This window comes from Falco naumanni, chromosome 5, assembly GCF_017639655.2.
Source record: "Falco naumanni isolate bFalNau1 chromosome 5, bFalNau1.pat, whole genome shotgun sequence".
Classification (NCBI taxonomy): Eukaryota; Metazoa; Chordata; class Aves; order Falconiformes; family Falconidae; genus Falco; species Falco naumanni.
In genome coordinates, this window is record NC_054058.1 from 34,506,938 (window position 1) to 34,527,585 (window position 20,648).

General features: G+C 47.5%; 1 protein-coding gene across 1 annotated transcript; it reads left to right on the plus strand.

The window, feature by feature from the left end:
• The first annotated feature begins 864 nt into the window (after nt 1–864).
• Nucleotides 865–19,094, plus strand: CYTH4 (cytohesin 4). Its single transcript, XM_040596608.1, is given in 14 exon segments — nt 865–999; nt 6,694–6,776; nt 9,097–9,197; nt 9,454–9,520; nt 11,859–11,977; nt 12,352–12,432; nt 13,095–13,207; nt 13,772–13,890; nt 13,892–13,921; nt 15,630–15,741; nt 16,191–16,267; nt 16,633–16,704; nt 17,541–17,695; nt 18,022–19,094. Coding segments are annotated over 14 exon segments (1,281 nt in total). The 5' UTR covers nt 865–920; the 3' UTR covers nt 18,095–19,094.
• The last annotated feature ends 1,554 nt before the right edge of the window (nt 19,095–20,648 follow it).

The window sequence follows — 20,648 nt, forward strand, 5'->3', positions numbered from 1 at the left end:
GGCACAAGTCCTGTTTGGGCATCACACCTGGTTTGAATTTTAGCTTGACCTATTTATTCAATCTGACATGGTGCTCTCCTGCATGCTTCTTTTTTCCCATATTGCCTACATGAGAGATCTACCACATAAATCACATGGCAACTCAATACAAGTCAAGGGGAAGTGTACAGCCTTCTGGGGCTGTGTGCAGGGGATGGAGGAAGAACATTCCTCTGCCTTGCAAGTGGACAGAGCAGCAGAAGTTCCTTCAAAACTGTCCTGCTAATGCCAGCTCCCCCACCAGCTGAGAAATTACTCCATTCCTCCTCAGTTTACTCCATCCTTACAAGGCTTTTCAAGAAAAAGAGTTTGTTACTGGAAAAAAAAAGGAACAAGACTGAAAGTACAAGCCACTTAGCGGGCAGTGTGGGAGGGAAGAAAAGAAAAAGACCCTCTTCTCCCCTCCAATAACAATCCTTCAATTTTGGAGCATTCATCCCTCCACCACCTGCTGCAGAATTAACACAGGAAGAATCTTTCCTTTAAAATGAAACCACTTCCCGAAACAGATGGGGTTTCTGAATAAAGAAGTTCCTCTCCCCCTCCACCACCGAGTACCTCAGACAAAACCCCAGAGTACTACCAGCCTCTCACTGCTCATTTCAAACTGCTCCCTCAAACAGAGTTATGTGCTCAGAGATTCCCCAAAAAGCTGCAGGGACGGAAATGCACTTGTGGATTTGCATTTCAGAAGTAGCCAAGAAGCCCCTGCTAGCTCACAGCGGTATGCATATACGGTTTCCTTCACTGATGCAAGCTCAAGAGATGTGGTCGAGGGACGAGGCGAGGAAGGGCGGAGTCACGGGGCAACCCGCCCCCCCTAATGCTGCTACAGTCTTGGTCACTGGCTCCAAGTTGTTTCAGTTCTGTGAAGGATCTGAATGAGCAGAAGAAGGCAAGGAGGAACAACACTTTTGTTGAAAAGTATTGCACTCTTCAGGATGGACTTTTGTCCTGCTGGTAAGCCTTGACCATCTTTTGCCTTGTTTTCTGTGAGGGCTGTGCGCTTAGTTTGACAGGGCAGAGCACACCATGAGATCCCAGCAGCTAGTGTGGATGCTGCGGCTGGTGGCTGCAGGAATGAGATGGTGGAAGATCCCTGGTGGTGCAGTTAATTGCTTGTCAGCCTTCAGCATTAGGCATGGGTTTCTTTGCTTGCTCTCCCGCAAGCCACCCCTTTCACATTGGGAGACATTTTCCCACTGACCTGAAAGGTCTTTGTGCTGAGAATGTCTGCTGCTGTGATCCCTTGTGCTGGTGATCCTAAGCTGAGCTGGGGACTGCCTCGGGAGTATCAAGAGTATATTTGACACGTGGGATGAGCACCTATAGGCTTTGGCTTCTCTTCATGCAACTCTGGCGTGGCTTGCAAGCTCCTTGGTGGTGTTTCCATACAGCCCCCAGGAGCCGGCTTGACTTTGCAGCGCCTCTCATGCAGCTGGGTATCCCAGTGCAATATGCTTGCAAGGTTTTTGGTACTGGGGCCTCTCTTTTTTATGTCCATGTTAAAGGTAAATTACTGTATTAGGGTCCTGCAAACTCCAAGTGACATGCAGGTAGGCCTGCCTGATCCTGAATTAATTGCAAAAGGCAGATGTGGGTGGGGGCAGATAAGCCACATCTGAGGAGCTGAGAGAAATCTCAGGTTTTATTTACTACTTTGGCAGGTGATGGAAAAAGTAGTTGGGATTCAGCAGGGAAAGGCACACTGCCAGACTGAATGTTTCTAGCCTCTGGCTGAGGAAGTGTGTGTCTGTGCAAAGGCAGCAGATAGGGAGAGCTGAACGGGAATAGGCTGAACAAGGGCCAGGAAGAAAAGGGATCATCATGCAATGGCCCTGCTGTGTCTGACTGTCCTCACAAGCTTCTGCGTATAGGAAATGAAGCACAGAGTGAAGGGAAAGAACAGTGCCAAGTTTCAACTGTTCTGCACCTTTTAGCTCCTAGGTGGGTAGCCAAGGAAAGGGCATGCTCAAACCACATACCAGCCTTGCTTGTCAGGGAAATTGGTGACATGTATGTCAGCTGAGCTCTTTTCAGCCTCTGGCTATGAATGTTGGTGAAGATAGGTCTTTTCAGATCACCCAGAGCTTAAAGCAGCTGTGGGCAAAGCTTCTGCAGGACAAGCTGGATGGGATGAGGCAGGTAGCCTTGTAGTGTGCCTTCCACAGAAACTGAGGCTCTTAGAACTGATGGTCTGACACAGTCATTCACTCAAGTTACGTGTTATGGAGTTAATTGTGTTTTAAAAGTTATGCGCTGCAACAGCACAATGAGGTCCTGCTCAGGAACAATGCAAGTTTGCTCAGCTCTGGCTAGAGGCAGAGTTTGGAGGCAAGCAATGCCTGAAGAGATGTTCTGGTTCTAACTGATGTCTTTGCTCAGCCCCAACCTGTTACTACACAGCTATGTGGGAAAGTGGTCTTGTTTGACGCTGGTCTACCCTGGGAGCAAAGGTTGCCGCCAGATGCAGTTTTCCCGTGAGCTTTAGAGCACCGGATGAGTTCAAAGTTGCTTGGTTGTGACATGATTTTCTTGAAGGTCGGAGGTGCACATACAGATTTTCTGGGAGCCACTCCTACCTGGAGATGCAATGGTCCTGGCAGGCACCTCTCTGCCACAGCTGCATGCAGATGAGACCTGTGTCAGGGCTGTGCGTGTGTGTGTGTAACATGCGTGTGTGTAACATGCAAACCTGATTACTTTAAGTTGTCATATGGGATAAGGGGACCAGAAGGTGACATATATACTTCTTCACACCTTTCCCCTCGTAGCTGGAATGTGCAAATTAAACCTGTGTGAGGTCCATGTTGAACTTCTGACACGAGCTGGAAGAGAACTGTGGAGTGGCTACATGACAGAGACAGATTGGGCTGAAAAGAATTGAGGAACTGGTACCAGCCTGGTACCTGGCTAGGGAGGTGGTGGTCTGTGCTGGAGATGACACAGCCGCCATATAAAAAAAGAAAAGGATTTCAGGTGAAATTCTTCCACCAGACAGCCTCATCCAGGCAGAAGTTGCCCATCAGGCTTCTCTGCTTGTGTGTTGCCATGGGTGGAGGTGCCCAGACCTTTTAGCAGGCACACTCACAACCCTACATTGCCTTGCAAATGGGCCAGCTGAACCTCTGCTGTTATACTGTGGGTGGGTAACACGTGGATGGTCTGTCACAGTGCCACAGATGCAGTCCTTCTTCATAACCTTGCCCTACTGTTTTTGCAGTCCATCCTTCCAGCTTTCCTGGGCAGTCACTTCCCACTTGCCTCTGTGCTCCAAAGTATCTTCTTATTTGTATACTTCTGCTTGGCGTTGAAAGCTTCACTTAGCACCTGTGCAGCTCTGCACAGCCCGTTGTGATGGGAAACGGGAACAGCAAACACAGTACTCTGCTGGCCACTGCACCCACACTTTTGGGTAACTTTGACCTGGCCTCCAGGTGGAGAGGCTGAGGGCATAAGTCACCACAACTGAAATTGAAGTCTGTGTTCTGTTTTGGGTGACAGCACTGAAAATACAAGCCTGGGCAATTCATGAAGAACTGGCAGGTCTTTCTATCTGTGTCTGCCCTGAGAGTGGGAAAAGAACTTCAAGAGCGAGTGTAAGCCCTACAAATGCGATGCTGATGTGCTTCCCTTTCAACATTTTCTCTCTGAAAATAAACATCAAGCAGGAACTTCATGTCCTCTCTGGCGAGGACGCCAGCCAGTTTTTTATGCCTTGTGTCTGAACTGGAAAACTTCAGCGTTGGTTTGGCTGACAGGCATCCCCCTGAAACCTGTGGGTGTTTTCGTGGCATGTTCTTCATCGGGGTGAAATTTCCCCCTATGCAGAGAACCCTGACTAGGGCTATGCTTCATCTGTGTCTGACCTAGCCCTAGAGGGAAGTGGAACTTGATTATACTGAGGACTTTGAAGAAGCTGAAGCCGTTCCTCAGTCCCTGGTGCAGGGATGAAGTCCCTCTGCCATTCCAAGTGCCTGGAGTGAGCCAGGCGGCTCTTCACTTGGAGTGTCCTTCTCCTGCTGGTTCAGCTTGTTCTCAACATGGAGAGGGAAGGAAAGGCAAAGCAGCCTACTCTAACTATCTCATCTGCTGCTTGCCCAGCTGCCTCTGCTGTCTGTGCTACCTTTCTGTGGACAGTTCCCCAAACAAGACTTTTGGGTTCACTTCCCCTAACTGTAGACCCCAGTGTGTGCTGTAACATTGATGAAAGGCCTCAAAACAGCCTTTAGCAGACCATTAGGCCTTCTGTTTGGGAAGTGGAGTAATGTGCAGGCACTGACCTTGGAATTATTTGCCAAGGCAATCAGGGACTTAAGCTGTTTAGGAAAACTTAGGAGACCTTCCAAGGACCCTCCCTGCAGCTCAGTCTAAATTGCTTTAAAAGTTTGATCCCTTAATTTTTCTCCTTACTATGTCACTCTTACCTGTTCTTTTACCCCTTGATTCCCTCCCCTTCTCCATGATTCATATGCTTTTTCTCCCCTGCCCTCCCCACACACACAGTCCTCCCCACACATGCAGTCCTCCCCACACACGCAGTCCTTCCCACACTTTTCTCATTCTGACAAACTGGACAGGTAAATCACTTGGGAACTGGGGTTTTCAGATGTTCAGAAGGAAGGGAGACTAAGTTATTTACAGTCTTGGTTGGGGTCGTGTGGGTGGGATGGTGTCCTCTGGGAGCTTCATGTCTCTTTGAGATGCTTTAGACTGCTTCAGCAGACACAAAACAACTGAAGCAAAGCAATCAGCCACACTACAGACTTTGCTGGTGGGGTGGGGGAAGAGGAGGTTCATCAGGTATGTCCTACAGAGCTTTTGTAGAAAGAGAGGACAAAGGGTCTTAGTAGTAATTTGTGCAGGAATCACCCCAGTGATTCCACAATTACCAGCCCCTGTAGAGGTGAAAGAGATAAAGCTGGGGAGGCTGAGAGGCTGGCCTCATCTCCTGCAGACATCAGAATGGTGGGAGACATAAAGTAAACTGAAAGACACAGGCACTGCTCACAGGCACAGAGCTGACATTCAAGGGGAAGTCAGCCACCCACCTAACAAGCAGCAAAGCCACTGCATGGGTTTTTTTTTTTGTTGTTGTTTCTTTTTGTTTGTTTTCTTGCTTGCTTACTTGTTTGTTTTCCCCTCATACAGATTTGACTGCTGCAAGCTGCTGGATGCCACAGGTTTTCCTCTCAACCAGCTTCAGCAGTCAGCTTCTTTCAGCTCTTAGTGAGGGCTGCTTGCAGAGCGTGGAGGGGATGCGGGTCCTTCCCAGTCCTGGCTTTGTGCTGGTTCCTTGCCCAGTGCTTTCCTCCCAGAGGCTCAGCAGCCTCTCCTCAGAGAATGCAATGCTTGAAAAGAGGGGGAGAAGTGATGGGAGAGAGGCTGCAGCCTCAGAAAATTAATAGGACAGACTTAGCACATGGAAACACAACCAGCCAGGAGGATGAGGGAAAGATTAGGATCAGGGAAGGAAGGTTTCTCTGAGCTGTTATGGCCGTGACAAGAAAGAAGTGTGAGATGAATGCCCTTGTCCCCGTTGTCCCCTTTTCCTTCTGTCTGTCTTGGCTCGTTCCTTCCCCTTTTATCCCCAGTCATATTTATAGCAGTTGTTTTGCATGTGAGATCCACACTAAGAGAATTTCCAAGGCAGCTGGTGCCACTTCCCCTTTTTCCAGGAAGACAGAAGGCCCAGGGGATTTTGGCTTATGAAACAAAGGAGCAGGGCATCCAGTTACCTGACCTGGCTTCCTGGAGAAGCTTTGCCTTGCAGTGTTTAGATGCAGCAAGGTCCCTGTCTGCAAGTTCTGCAGTGACCTTATAGGAGCTCCAGTGCTCTCAGCCTTGTGTGAGTCCCATTTTTGTCCTGGGGCTCACCATCTGTTTTGCCTCTCTAGGCCTGCAGCCTTCTCTTTCTCCTTGCTGAAGAGTTTGTGCTTCACCTGGATTATATTTAGCAGCAGTGTTGTCACCCCAATTCTTCTAAGTCCTTTATGAATCATTTTGTGGTTGCTTTGGCTCTGCTGGTATCTGTTTAACTTCCTGTACATTACAAGGAAGCCTGCTTGTGTTTCTGTATTGTCTGTAGTCCACAGAACAATGCCACCCACAGATGCTTCTTCTTCAGCAAGGCTTTCATCCCCCTGGATCCTGCCCTTGGACCTGAAAAACCTTGATTCTGTCTCTTAAGCCATTTCTGACTCTAGCTGTGGTGGATCAGTCCATGAAGCCAGTGGCTCTTCATGGGAGGTTTGGATGTAGATGAAGTATTAGATCACCACTTTTCCATATATAAAGATGACAGACATAAAAAATGCCAAAGAGGTAAGACCTCTTCATTGTGCTTACAGTGAGCAAAACCATTGAGTAGGTGGGGTGGGTTGCTGCAGACTTAGATCAGAGAGCTACCAGTGCAGTGGCTGGCTGCTAGGAGGGTTATATGGGTCTGTGCTGCTTGCTGTGGACTGAGAAACATTTGCAGGGCAAAGCTGAGGTGCAGTGGCTGCAACAGCAGGGAACATAGATGCTGAAACACAGAAATCAGAGTTGCTGTAGCATGACCCTATGAGAGGATAGGGGCTGAGAGGCTAAGGCAGCTTTTCCCGTGATATGTTGGCCCCAGTAATATTCTCATGGGCATCTCTGTTCTTTCAGGGTCAACTGACTTGAGTGAGGCTGAAGAGGCTGAAATAGAGACAATCAGACAGCACAGACAGGAGCTTTTGGAGGACATTAAGGTAAGGACCATTCTGTTCCTCTTGTCTCCCTAGCTTTCTCAAAACTGTCTTCATCAAAGAGTGTTTTCATGTAATAGTCCAGGTCATGCAGAAGTGCTCCTGCACAGGAGACATTTGCTCTGGCATGATCCAGCTTGAATTCTGAACTTCAGGTGGCCTTGGTGTATTTGCTACCAGGGTACATCCAACCTGTGGTACCCTCTGCTGCAGGAGTCATCAACTACCCTAATGGGATATTTGAGAAAGGTTGGTCAGCTCATTAGCAATGATGAGCTGGGATTGCATATTTAGGATTAAGGAAATAAGTATGACTTTACTAAGTCATACTGGCAGGGATCTGCTTCAGCATTTATGATTATTTTTAATTACTGATTACCTGCTAATAACATATCAGTCCTAGTTACCTGCTGCATCTCGCTGTGTTTATTGAACTTTTGTTTGGTTTGTGGACCTCTAACAAGTCCTCCATGATGGATCCTGTCTCTTTCAGAGGTGTGTGATGGCAGGACCATCCACACAAGTTTCTGTGGTTGAATTTGTTTTTCCTTTTCTTTTAGGAGACCCAAACATTTCTCCACAGACTCCAAAAATGTCTGAAAGTGACAGATTCAAAATCAGTCAGTAATATCATGTTGTGGTCATGCATAGTGCTGTACACTTTCTATTCTGTTCTGCCTCCACCACCATGGAATGGGGTCTCCTACTTCAGAGAGCTTATTGCACTGAATCATTGGATTTGCACTGTTTTTCCCACAACATAAAGATATCCAGATGCCTGGAGAATAGGTGCAATATCTCCTTGTGTAGAGTAAAGGATTAAGTAAAACTACCTATTACTTCTTAGGCTTCCAGAGTCACCATCTCTGCTGCAAATCAGAGTAGTGTCTTGTCCCTTCTTGCAAAACAGGTTGTGAATGTATGTGCGTGTAGTTTGCCTGTGTGGTTCTTATCTCTTCAGTTTTCAGCATAGGCAACGTGCACTGTAGGAGGCAGGATATTTGAACAGGAATACCATGTTTTTTATCCACTGTGGATAGAAAAAGGCTACTAGACTGCACAGACCCCTACTCTAAATCCCAAAGCCATTAACCAATGGGGTATGCATTGTCCAATGGAGCAAGATGAGCTTAGGTGAGAGTGTTTGGAACTAGAGACATTTTCCCAGGTGGATTTCTTCAGAGAGCATCTAGCAAACCCTTTAACACAATGAGTTGGGGGGATGTCTGGTGGGAGAGTAGGGAGGAGGGGAGAGCTTGGGTCAAGACTTCCCAGTTACACTGCCAGAAGACAGCAGTGAATAAAATATCAGAATTGATAATAATTTGAAATTCAGGAGCTAAGGTCACAGCTTTGTTACATTTGCACAATAACTAAAGCTTAGTAAGGAACACTCCCAGCTCTGGAGACTGATGAGGCACAACAGAATGAAGGCCAGAACAGAAGCCCTTTTAAATTATGGGATAGTGGAGAGCTTCAGTTTCTCTATCTGGGTGCATACTTTGGCCACATCCTTACTCCTTGTCGAGGCAAGATCTGTCATAGAATAATGCTTCCTCCCCTGCTTATTCTGGTTTGCATGAGGAAGAATTTGGGTGATTCCTGCAAGAGAGCTGTGATGCACTGTGGCTCTGAGGAGGGCCATAACTACAGGATGGAAGCAAGGAGATATAGACATCTTCATTTCCTTGGCAACACAGAATATCCAGCCAAGAAGGCCAAGGTCTGTCATGGACCTAAAGGGAACTGAATTCTACAATTGATGATTTAAAATTTGACAGTGATTACTCTTCTTTTGCTCCTCCTCCTTTCTTTCTCCACTTAAAGACAGGCATCTGCTTAATGGCGTTTCAATGATAGGTACGTTAAAAACTCCGTGTTTCACAATGTGGCCACTTCAGGTTCATATTGACCTCACAGTTACTGGTTCCACTTCCTCTTTCGTGGATGTGTACCAAGGCTATGCAAAGTAAAAGCTAGAAGGAAATGGGCACAATGGAAGGAGCCTCACATCTGACATTGTTTGAGGAACTGAAATCAACACCATTCTGAGTTCTCTGATATTCTCCATGCTGGCTAAGCTTAGTTTTCCAGTCTTGGTTGACAATAGATACAGGAACATCTTTCTGCCCCACTGTCCCATTGTTTTCATCTGGAATCCGTCAGGGTGACCCTAGAGCAGTGTCCATTTCATAGACATCCTTGGCTAGTTGTGATCATCTGACCTGTCCTTTTCCTATGACTGAGGGAAGAACTAAGACTTGCTCTGTATGCGTCTGCTGTTTTCCACTCCATCCCCTTCATCCTCATATTTCGTTTGCAGAAGCTGAAAGAAGAGATTGCTGAAGTGTTTGCGGAGATTGAGTGCTTCCAAAATGCAAAGGAGAGGCAAGAGGCAGACAGTAATCCTGGGGAGCAGACCAGGCAAGTGGGACAAGATGAGTATTCATTTGTTTACAAAGTCTCTCTCTTGAAGTTGAGAAAACAGAAACATCTATGGAATTTGCATCACACCAAGGACAGGGAAATGAGAACAGGAATACCCTTCCCTCCTCTAAGATTTCTCTTTATTCCTGAATAGTCAGACAACTGTCCTTGAGACATGTAAGTTACCTTGTGAGTGAATTGAAACATGGACCTTTTTTCTAAGCTTGACTTTCCTCCTTCTTTGTGTTTGCAGCAAACTATCACAGAAGGATAAACTTCTGTCCCTGGGCCGGAAGAAATTCAACGTGGACCCTGCGAAGGTAGGATTTGCTCATTCCACTTACGAGGAGAAAGATCTCCTGTTGGCTACTGGTCCACTTGCAGTCACCAATGTCAAAGGGACTACATATGGCATGGTACTGGGGGGCTAATTTTCTACCTCATTAAGGCTCCAATTAGTAGCACCCTCCACCCTGTCCCTGAATAAGGTCCCCTGATATGATCAAGCTGTGTTGCATCTCCCCATCACGTGCCTATAGGCCACCCCATCAGGTACAGCCCAAAACTAAGGGAAATAAAGGGAGAACAGTTTAACACTGCCAATGTGTCAGAAGAGCCAAATCTCCTCCAGCCCAGATCTTCTTGCCTGTGAGAGGCTAAGAATTGGCCATAGTGTAAAGGAGGAGGATGAAGTAAGAAGGTGAGAAGTTTTCAATGTCAAATTGCTTAGCTAATTCAGAACAGAAGACAAACTGCCTCTGTACTTTTGGAAGTAGTTTTTGTTTTGATAGTATTGGTTGGACTGTGGTGTGAATCCAGGTTTTCTACTTTCTGGGGCTCTGACCAGTGTGGTCCAAACTCCATAGCTTTCAGCCCTCTGCAGAAAGCTCTAAAATCATTATGATTAAGCAGAGAAGATGTGAGAAAGACAGCTTTGTCTTGCTTCCTCCTCACTGGTGCACCATTTTTTGAGCTCTGTAAGGAAAACCACAAGCTTCAATGATTGCTTGCCAGCTACCCACCCCAGCTAGTATCGTGGGTGGCTGCTGGTCTGAGTGACAACATCTCATGTCTCCTCCTCTGCCCTCCTGAGACCCTCAGGATGCCTTCCCCAGTGCCCACACCACAGCTGGAGTGCTTGCCGGTCCCCTGGACATCCCTCTGCCAGTGGAAGCTGTCTCAGAACAGTAATATCAGTGCTTACAGCCTGCGTGAGAGCAGGCTTCATTTTGTGGTTTTGTCTGACCTTTTTTTTGGGACCCCAGAGGCTTTTCTGTCTGTGGCACTGTGCCATGCTGTGTGGATATACATATTATGTATATCTACATATATAATATATACATATTCTGTGGAAATACCTGAGCTTGTTCTGACTCCAAACCAGTTTAGCTTTAGTAGTTCAATGCTGATCAACCTGGTTGAAATGTTATACTACGTGCATATATTATGCAGATCTCTGTTTATTGCTTCCCTTTTGCTACATGCCATAGGCTGAGTGGCGTTGCAATGCAAGGAACTTTCTTCGCACCTCATTGCTAAGGTTGCACTTCATCCATGCAATGCTGATACTTTAAATGAGTTCCTACCTCCAAGATCTCAGGGCAAGTTCCTGAGACTAGAGGAGGTAAGCATTAGGAATCTGGCTGAATGAAACCTTCAGGGAGAAACGTTTTCTTCTAGAAAATGGAGCTACATCATCACTGCAATGCTTTGCAAAATTAAATTGATCTTCCAATTCCATCTGGGGATAAAGAAAAGAAAATAGTGGGGAAAAATCTCACAAACATTTCAATTTCTTCTTTTGAAACTGCTTTTTCTTTGGGGCATTTTAGAAATAGTTTCTTATATATTACAAGGCAAAGTGAATTGGTTCTGCTGAAGTAGAACATTTTGATGGATCTAAACCAATTTTCATTTCTTTATTGTATTTTGTGAGGAGACTTGCAATGTGGTCTGGAAACTTGCAGTGGTTTTAGATATTATTAAGAATCTTAAAAAAACCTTAACTTTCTGTGACTTTGAAAATCATGGAATTCCCTCTAAAATAGGATGTTGACTCTTTGTGCAGCCCAGCTCAGACCCTTTATATTTCTTACAAAATGTATTCCATCCTTACTGGCAGAGCAGGGTGGATCTGAGGAGATTGCAGACTTCTCTGTTCTGTGGCATAGAAGAAAACTTAGGAAAAAGTAATTTTATCTCAAGGCCATATTTCTGTCCAAGTACATTTTTTTTTATTATGTCTCCTTTTAAACAAACATATTTTTTTTTTTTAAGTCAAGTTAATTCAGAAAAAAAAAAAAGACATTTAGGAGAACAGTAAGATATTTTGACTGAAAATGTTAACATGACCTATTTTGACTTTGCCTTTTTGGACTTTTAGCCTACATTGCCTTTTTTTGTTTGGTTGATTTTTCCATCCCAGTGAAACATTTATCCAAATCTAGGGATAAAATGGAAGTGGGACTGACCCACCACGGTGAATGAAGAGGAATACAGGTGGGAACATGGCTGGGTTCTTCCATAAAAGATCTGGGGAGTAACAGAGGAGGCAACATCATCAAAGCCAAGGAAGGCTGATATCAGGGTGTTTGAGTCCTACTTTCTCATCAGCCCACAGAGCTGTCTTACTTCACTGTCTCACTTCTCCTCCCCCAGGGGATCCAGTACCTGATTGAGCACAAGGTATTGTCCTCAAACCTGCAGGAGATTGCCAAATTCCTCCACAATGGTGAAGGCCTGAACAAGACAGCCATTGGGGACTACCTGGGTGGGAGGTGAGCAACTCAGCCTGGATGAGGAGGCCCTGTCCTGCCTGGCCCCTCTCAACTACCATTTTAGATGATCCCTGGCAGACTTCAGTCAGGTGCCAAGACTGAAGATACCTCAAACTGCAGTGGGCTAGGTGGTCAGTACACCCGGGGCGGGGGGCCTTTGGACTGTGGCCAAGGCTGGCTGCATGGGCTACTTTTCCTCCTGCCCGTAATGGAGTCAGTATTCCCAGACTAGAATGTACATCTTGGCTTCTTCTTGGTCACATAGGAAGTGGAGGCTGGGATGGACTCAGGTTGCATGTTGTCACATGAAAGGGCATCCAAACTGAGTAGGGTAAAGGTTCTTTTCTGACTTTTTTCCTTCTACCCTCTCCCAGGGACCCCACAAACATTCAGATCCTCCAAGCTTTTGTGGCGTGTCACCAGTTTGCCAACCTCAACCTGGTGCAGGCACTGAGGTGAGTAAGTATGCAGGACACAGGTGATGGAGCAGAAGCCGGCTCAGTCTCTGGGTCTTTCCACCCAGGAAGGTTGTGTAGCCCTGCTGGGCTGAGATGGGGCTTCCCAAGGCCCTGCTGCATGTGTTGACTCCAAGACTGTTGCTCTGTGAGATGTTAACATCTCTTCCTGGGGGAACTCTTCCGTGGTCCCTCGACTGGACTGGCCACACGCAGAGAGAAAAGACGGGAAAAGCAAAGTGGGCTTCAATGACTGGGGAGTGGGGCAAGTTATTTTTTGCACCAAAAAATATGTCTGTCCACAGTGCCCATTATGTCAGGGACAAAGTGAGTCTCTCTTAGGGCACTCTGTTCTCTTATAGTCCAGCCTTCTGGCAGGGCTCTTTCTCTTGAGGTCTCTGCTGCTTTTCAGGGCACTCATTAGGGAAGAGGAGCCATGGTTTCCATGTTGCTCAGTTATGCTTTCTGGGTTTAGGGTGTTTGAGGTTTATGAGCCCAGGCAATTTTTTGAGACAGGAGCAGAGCTCCTGCTTCATGCGCTGAGTTGTCTCTCCAGTGTGATGGGATGACTTTTATTTTCATGGTGTCCCATGGTTTGAGGGAAAGGATAAATGTCCCTTGCACTCAATCTGACTAACTCTCTGGCATGCTGGTCCTGATAGGCAGTTCCTATGGAGCTTCCGCCTGCCTGGAGAAGCGCAGAAGATTGACCGGATGATGGAGGCCTTTGCCAGCTGGTACTGCAAGTGTAATCCAGGAGTGTTCCAGTCCACAGGTAGTTACAGGGAGAAGACAGGCTTTCAAGCTGAGCACTGCTGTTTGCTAGGGAGAGGAGCCTTCCTTTTCCATTCACAAAGCACAGAGGACATCACTTGGAAGTGCAGATGTTTCCCCTTAAGCTGAAGGAGGCAGCTGAGCCCCTGTGAAGCTTTTGTGAAGCTTTTGAATAGTCTGAGGGTCTTCAGCTCTCCTTTTGCTACTATGCTGCAGTCCATCCCCACAGGCAATGGACTTGAGAAGTGCTGCCAGCCCCTATACCTCATTGCAGCAAGGATGGCACTGGCAGACATAGGTCATAGAAACTTTCCTGCTGGCAGAGCCATTATCAGACCAGGTCTACCCAGCTTGCCCCATTACCCTGAGAGGATGGCATCACCTCCATCACAGGAGATCAACCCTTGTCCCTCTTTCTCCTAGCAGAGAGAATATCTCCCTTTCCCTCCTACAGCTGAGAGGATGACACTGTTCTCTGCTGCCTGGAAACCAAGCCACCTGTAAGGATATGGATTGATCTGCCCTCTAACACGTCACTTATCCTGGTTTTCTTTCTCATTGCCAGATACCTGTTATATACTCTCCTTCTCTATCATCATGCTCAACACCAGTCTGCACAACCCCAATGTGAAAGACAAACCCCCCTTTGAAACATTTGTATCCATCAACAGAGGCATTGACAATGGGGGGGGACCTGCCAGAAGAGCTCTTAAAGGTAAGAAGACCTGCCATTTTCTCATCAGTCCCTCTTTTCCCCTCTGGCTTGGGGTCCACCAAAAAGCAAAGGTCCACAGGTCTCGGTGTAATACAGGTCTGTTGACCTTCTGCCATACAAGGGGAAGGGCTACATGAGGAAAGAGGGCAGTATGTAGAAAAGCAAAGCTGGAAAATGTGGAAACTGCTTTGGAGAGGTGCTGCATATGTGCTTGTTGGTGAGGACATGGACCAAGAGAGACAGGGCTGGAGGCTTTCAGGGAATAGTAGTATTGGTTTAAGAAAGTTTGTGCTTTTAAGTGTGTCCGTGTGAGACTGGAACAGGTATTATAACTGTGTGAGAGAGGAAGGCATGAGCTGTGGGTGTCTGTGTGTCACATAGGTATAAGGTTGTGTGAACGGGGCACCCACATCTGTGGGAGGTAGTTGGGTGCCTGACTCTTTTGGCCAGCTTTGAAAGTCCTAGCCCCCAGGAGGACTGTCTTGTTTCTTGCGTGTCTCTCTGTGTGTCAGGCAATGTCACCCTGGCCCAGATTATGAATCCCTTTCCGTTGTTCATACCTAAATGTCTCAGCTGACCCCAGTGTTCATTCACATCAGTCAGGACACCAGTGCCTGACCTCTCTTACCCCAAGATATGCCTTTGAGTGAGTAGAACTAACAAGCACCAAACGAGTGTCAGGATCTCTTCCAGCATCTCTTCCAGCATCTGTAAAGCTCTCAGCAGGTTCATGTGTCTCTGATCCCAGAGTATGAAGATTCAGAGCAGGGGAGACAGAGTCAGGGGATGCATCCATCAACAAAGCTGAAGCTATCGTTTTCCCAAAGGCTCAGCAGGCATCAGACCTGCCCTATGAAGCCAGGTAGAGGTGGGCAGCCTGCCTACATGTGTTTAATTTTACCCAACCAACCTGGGGAAAACAGCTTGTGTCTTGTGTCAAAGAGGCTGCCTACATCCCACACTTGGGTTTGCTGAGCAGCATCCCCTCAGGGTAAAGGCTTTAGATTTTTCTCCAGTGTGTCATTTCTTTCCCGAAATTTGAGGGAAGTTTCAGGAGCCTGTAGGTTTGTTTTTTTTCTTGGCTTGGAATTTGTGTAATAAATGATGGCAAGTCCAATGATGTGAGCAACATTTTTGTATCCCTTGAAAGCTAGTAACCTGCCTCCCTGTCACTCTGCTGTTATGAATGTCAGCCACCCTTTGTGTGCCTCAGTGCAAAAGCCTTGGTTCTATGAAATGTGCCTCCTTGTGGACATGTAAGTGTGTGTGTTGGTCTCTACATACAAGTTCTCAACAGTGTTTGGCACCACCAGTCCAGAGCCTAAATGGGGCTGCAGTCTCTGTCATGTCGTGTCGTGTCCCCCCCAGTGCCACAGTACTACCCACAGTGGCACTTGTGTGACACGCTGGGTTTAGTCACTGAGGCCTCTCTTGGTAAGGATGCACACTTTTGTGCCTGTGACTTCCCAAACTGGGTGCCTTTTTTTTGACACAGGATGCAGAAAAGAGCTGGTAAGCCCCCTTGAGATGCTGTGAGATGTAGACTGAGGACTGTTGTAGCCCCAGTGCTCCCCTGCCCATTCACCTGCCCTCCCCTGTGGGCACAGAGTGATGAACCAGATGGACTTAGGAGAGTTGTGTACTAGCTTTGTCAGAAATCTTTCTTTCTCTTTCCCTCTCTCTTTCCGCTTCCAACGTTCTGGGGCAGAATCTGTTTGAGAGCATAAAGAATGAGCCATTCTCCATTCCAGAGGATGACGGGAATGACCTCACACATACTTTCTTCAACCCTAGCCGTGAGGGCTGGCTCCTGAAACTAGGTAAGGGTGAGGATTCCTCTAGCTCCTCCGAATTCCCCACTTGCCTGCCTCCCACCACACATCTCCCTCGGGAGCGCACCAGCATCAATGCGGTCCTTCCCTCCCCTCTGCTGCGGTGGGGTGAGGCTGACACCTGCTGTTGAAAGCAGCTGCCTGCCCTCTCCTCCCAGCTCCTGGCAGGCTCTGTCTGCTCGAAACGGGTCGCGGAAAGATAGCCCTCACCCTCCCCATTCCCAGCCCCATCAGAGCAAAACTGGCTCCCTGTGTGTGCGTGTCCACCCTATGGCATCACATCAGCAGTGAGCACCACGGTTGCCTCCCTGGGGCTGATCTACAGGGAGAGCTGGGAGGGTATGGCTGTGTGTGCAGGACTGGAGCTTGGAGGGGTGCAGTGGGGTGGGCAGGACGGCAAGATGTGTGACTAATGGCCTTTGACTTACTGCCTTTAGGAGGACGTGTGAAAACCTGGAAACGCCGTTGGTTCATTCTGACTGATAATTGCCTGTACTACTTTGAGTATACCACGGTAAAGGCTTAACTCCCAGTGGGGAAATTGTGTGGTGGGTGGTTATGAGCCTCTGAGGGGCCAGGAAGAAGCAGAGGGTGGGGGGCAACTCTTCCCTTCTACCCTGTGCTGCCAGCCAGACCTCTCTTCTCTGCTATGCTGTTTCCTTACCTCTGGTCTTGAGGAGGAGAGAGGCTGGACACTGCAGCTGTTGCTGTGATCTCCTGTAAACTAAGCTTCCTATTGTGTAAATGGAGGGGGTTTCCCCAGGCACACACTGCACTTGTCACCCCCACTAAGGTACATGTCTGGGAAATCAGAGAGGCTCTAAATAGTGTAGCTGTGGGGAACATGTTGGGTGTTAATTCATGTTTCCTTGCCTTCAGGACAAAGAGCCTCTGGGCATTATCCCCCTGGAGAATCTATCAGTCCGGAAGGTGGATGATCCTAAAAAGCCAGTAAGCATCCATTGCTTGATACTCTGTCAGTGCAGGTTCTCAGGTGGTCAGAGGGAAGAAAGGGTGCCCACCTCCTACTTTTACCATGCTTTTCAGAGGGCAGCTGCCATTCCAAATTGCCTTGTGCCCCCATCTAAACATGACAGTATCTAAACATGATTGTATTTTACCAGGGAAGATCTGGTGTGAACAGAGAGCTGTCCTTTGGCTGGCTGTATTGTATGTTTTCGTGTGTGTGTGTGTGTGTGTTTAGGGGGGCACACAGCTGACTCCCTCCTCATTTTGCACCAGGAGATGTGGGTTCAGTTTCTCTCCCTGGGATTCTCCATAATGAGTTACAGAACATACAGACCAGACAGTGCTGTGGTGCTAGGAAACTTGCCCAGGAAGTGACACTCTTTGTCTGTGCATCTTTTGTTCATACCCACTCTTTTATGTGTCATGTATGGCTCTGGGAAAAGTGCCTTCTGTCTGTGTGCTGGCAGGCAGAAAAGAGGACGCATCTACTTAAAAGGGGGAGAAATTTTCATTATGGAGCAGAGTGACAGATCCCAAAAGGTGTTTTCTGATAACTGTTGATGGTCTATCTATAAAGCCTGTTTTAGTGTCCAGCCCTTCACAGGAGGGGTGTATTTACCTAAGAGGGGTGGCCTGGAGATCTAACTTATAGGGGGGTTCTTGGGGTGGGGAAGGAAAGGCTCTTCTGCACTTCAGAGACAGAATGCTCTCCTTCCCTTCGGAAGGTCTCTGAGCCTGTCAACCATAGTTGAAGGCAGCATAGTCTCCTTGGTCCACCTGCCCTCCCCTACTGCTCCATTTCATTCCCTTTCTCACAGAACTGCTTTGAGCTCTTCAATCCTAACTGCAAAGGGCAGAAGATCAAAGCCTGCAAAACAGATGCGGATGGGAAAGTGGTTGAAGGCAAGCATCAGTCCTATAAGATCTCAGCAGTCACACCAGCAGAACGTGATGAATGGATTGAGGCAATAAGGTGAGAAAACCAGAACTGGAGGCCTGAGCTTGCCTTTGATCAGTCCCGGGGACAAATTGTTGTGCAGTTTATTCAGCCACCACAGCTTGAAAAAGGGGGTGGAAGAAAATGTTTGCAGTCTACCAACTGTAGTACCTCTTGATTTCAGAGTTTCAGGGTCTTTTCTGGAGAATCTCTAGCCACAGCTAAATTCTCTGCTGTGGGTATGCAGATCTCCAGTCCTATATTTTGGTGAGAGGTATCTCTGTGCAAGTTCAGTTAAGTTGCCTTTGCTGTTCTCCAGCATTAAATCTCTTACTTTTGTTCCCATTTCCTCTTATTTCCAGGACCAGTATCACACAGGATCCTTTCTATGATCTGGTCTCTGCCCGTAAGAAAAAGATTGCCAACAAAAACTGAGCCCTGACCTGGGCACTGGCAGCAGGAAGATGTAGTTGTTGGACAGCTTCCCTCCCACACTGGGCTCCTCCAGTGAAGAAATTTGGGAGCATTGGTTCCCTCTGCCTCCCACTTGGCAGGAAGATGACTGACAGGACAACTTGCCAGATTTGCTTCTTCCCTTTCCAAACTGAAGGCAGAGGCACAGTGTGCAATCCACTGAGAACTGTCAGAACCATGGGCATGGCGTTTCTTATGTCCAAACTTAAAGGCTCAACAGCAACTGGTCTTTGGATTTTCCCATATAGCCCCAGGCATGTAAGACGGGATGTGAGAGGAGACAAGAATGTCTCCAGAATGCCTCTCCTGCCATCAAACCAGGCCTGGGTATTTTGCTGTGAGGAACCGTGTAGATGCTCTCGGAGCATGGTTCAGTCAGTTGCAGAGCAGAAAAAGCACCAATGGTTTCTCTTCCATGAACAGAGATGTGTACTGGTTGTGGAGACGGGGCCACTGATACTAAGATCTCACTGTGAAACCAGAGGCCAAGGGAAGATAAGAAGCCCCCTGTCTGGAAGAGAGCCTTCCCTACCTCTTCCTATAGCTGAGAGGGCTGTAATCCTGGGAGGTCCCTGCTCTGTAACTGAGTCATAGGTTTTAAAACATTAAAGATGTTGGATAGAGAGATAAGGGGTAAATGAGTGTAGAGAGGCTGTGGGACCAGGGAAATAGCTCTAAGTCTTTTGTCTCTCTGTTTTGAGACCCAGGGACCCCCTAGGGAAGTAATCCAAACACTAGCTCTCCTCCTGGCTGATGGCTCCCCAACAGAGGTTGTTTCCTTGTGCTGCCCCAGAGGCCTGGGCTGTGTATCTGAAAAGCCTGCAGCCAGAAGACATGAAAAACTGGAGGTGCATACACACCACACACACAAGTGCAAGTGCATACACACACACACACAGACATTCCCACCTTCAGACTGGTCATCTGGAGTCTGGGGGGTTTTTTTTGTCTCTTGTGTAAAGAAAGAAATAAAAGTGCCTGAAACAAACCAAAACTCAGCGTAATATGATAGTGATAAAAGCAGAGGAAGTGAGATAAGTGTCATGTTCCTGTGCCTAGCCAAGCAGCCTGGGCACCACCGCAGCTCTGCACTGCACCCGAAATGCAGGTGGGCTGAGCGCTGGCACAAGCCGGGCAGTGTGGGACGGAGGAGTAAAGGTGCAGGGAGCTGTAGCCCTGCAAACTGGGAACAGCACGGAGGCCAATGCCAGGGGCTCCAGAGGCAATTACACCTGCAGGGTTAAAGGACGTGGTAAGCTATTGCTGTTTCCTCTGTCACCTTTTGGATCTCTTCTAGCAAGCACTGGTGCTGCCTCAGTCTCTTGCATTTTTCCTTCCTGCAGAGGGCTGTATCTACCCGGCAATCTGCAGCAGGGCCAGCACAGCCTAGTTATTCATTCTAGTTATTTTTGCCCAAGCCACAGGAATGCTGAATTAATTTCAAGAGGCAGGGAGTGTATCTCAGAGTTGAAGCACGTGCTTACCCTGGAGAAGAAACATGAAGGTTTTCTTCTGCTTGTGTCTGCAAATGTCTCCTGTGTTGAATCGTTTTGTTGCTGGTGTGATACAGGGTGAGTTCGCTGCCTGCTGCTCTAGAGTACATATGCTCACACACACATTCACTCTTGCTTTGGGTTCAATGCAAGGAGGCAGGGTTGTGTCCAGAGGTAGGAGGAGAAGTCAGAATATGGTCCCTTGTCTTGTCAGTATCTCCAATATAAGTAAGAGAAATATAAATATGCACTTGGTTGGTGAAAGGCGTCCCAGAAAGAGCCTAGGATTTGGGTGAGAAATATCTGTTCTAGTGCCTCTCAGGCTCATGCTCTGTGTGACAAAAGCTAACAAAATGTAGCCTGGAGTCTCTCTTCTACACACAGTCTGATCTTGGGTGAGAAAATCCAGGCTAAGCCCTCCCTTGAGTTTACCTGGATCATTCCTATGACAGCAGGGTTTGTCCAAGCTCTTCCCAGTCCTTGCTCATCCCAAATCCTTGCAATTCTTTTCAGGCTGCCTATGTCCTTTCCCCTCCCTCTTTCCCTCAGATACTCATGCACTGCAGAGTAGATCTATTCCTAGCAGGGACATGGTAGGAAGGACAACTTCTGAGAGGCAAAACAATGCACAGAGACAGGCAATTTTGTAATTTCCATCCATCAAACTAACTACAAGAGTCAGGAGGAGATGGACCCTTTCCCTGACTCCAGTACAGAAAATTCACTTCCAAACTCCTTGCTATACCATGCCCCGATATCCTCAGTGCCACAAACATAATGGTACCTGATGTTCCCCACCAGCAATGCAACATGTGCGCTCTCCAAGCAGTAGCCTTGACCTCGTGCCTGCTGAATACCAATGTGTTTGGCATCGGCCAGGGTGTCTCAGGACAGGTCTATAAAACTTGACCGTCCAGCCATATTCATGTGCTTTAATAGCTGTGCTTGGAGCCCTTGCAAATTTATGATGGGAACAACTTCTGCAACTAGAATGGCACCACCAGGGAATGTGTTTCTGGCCA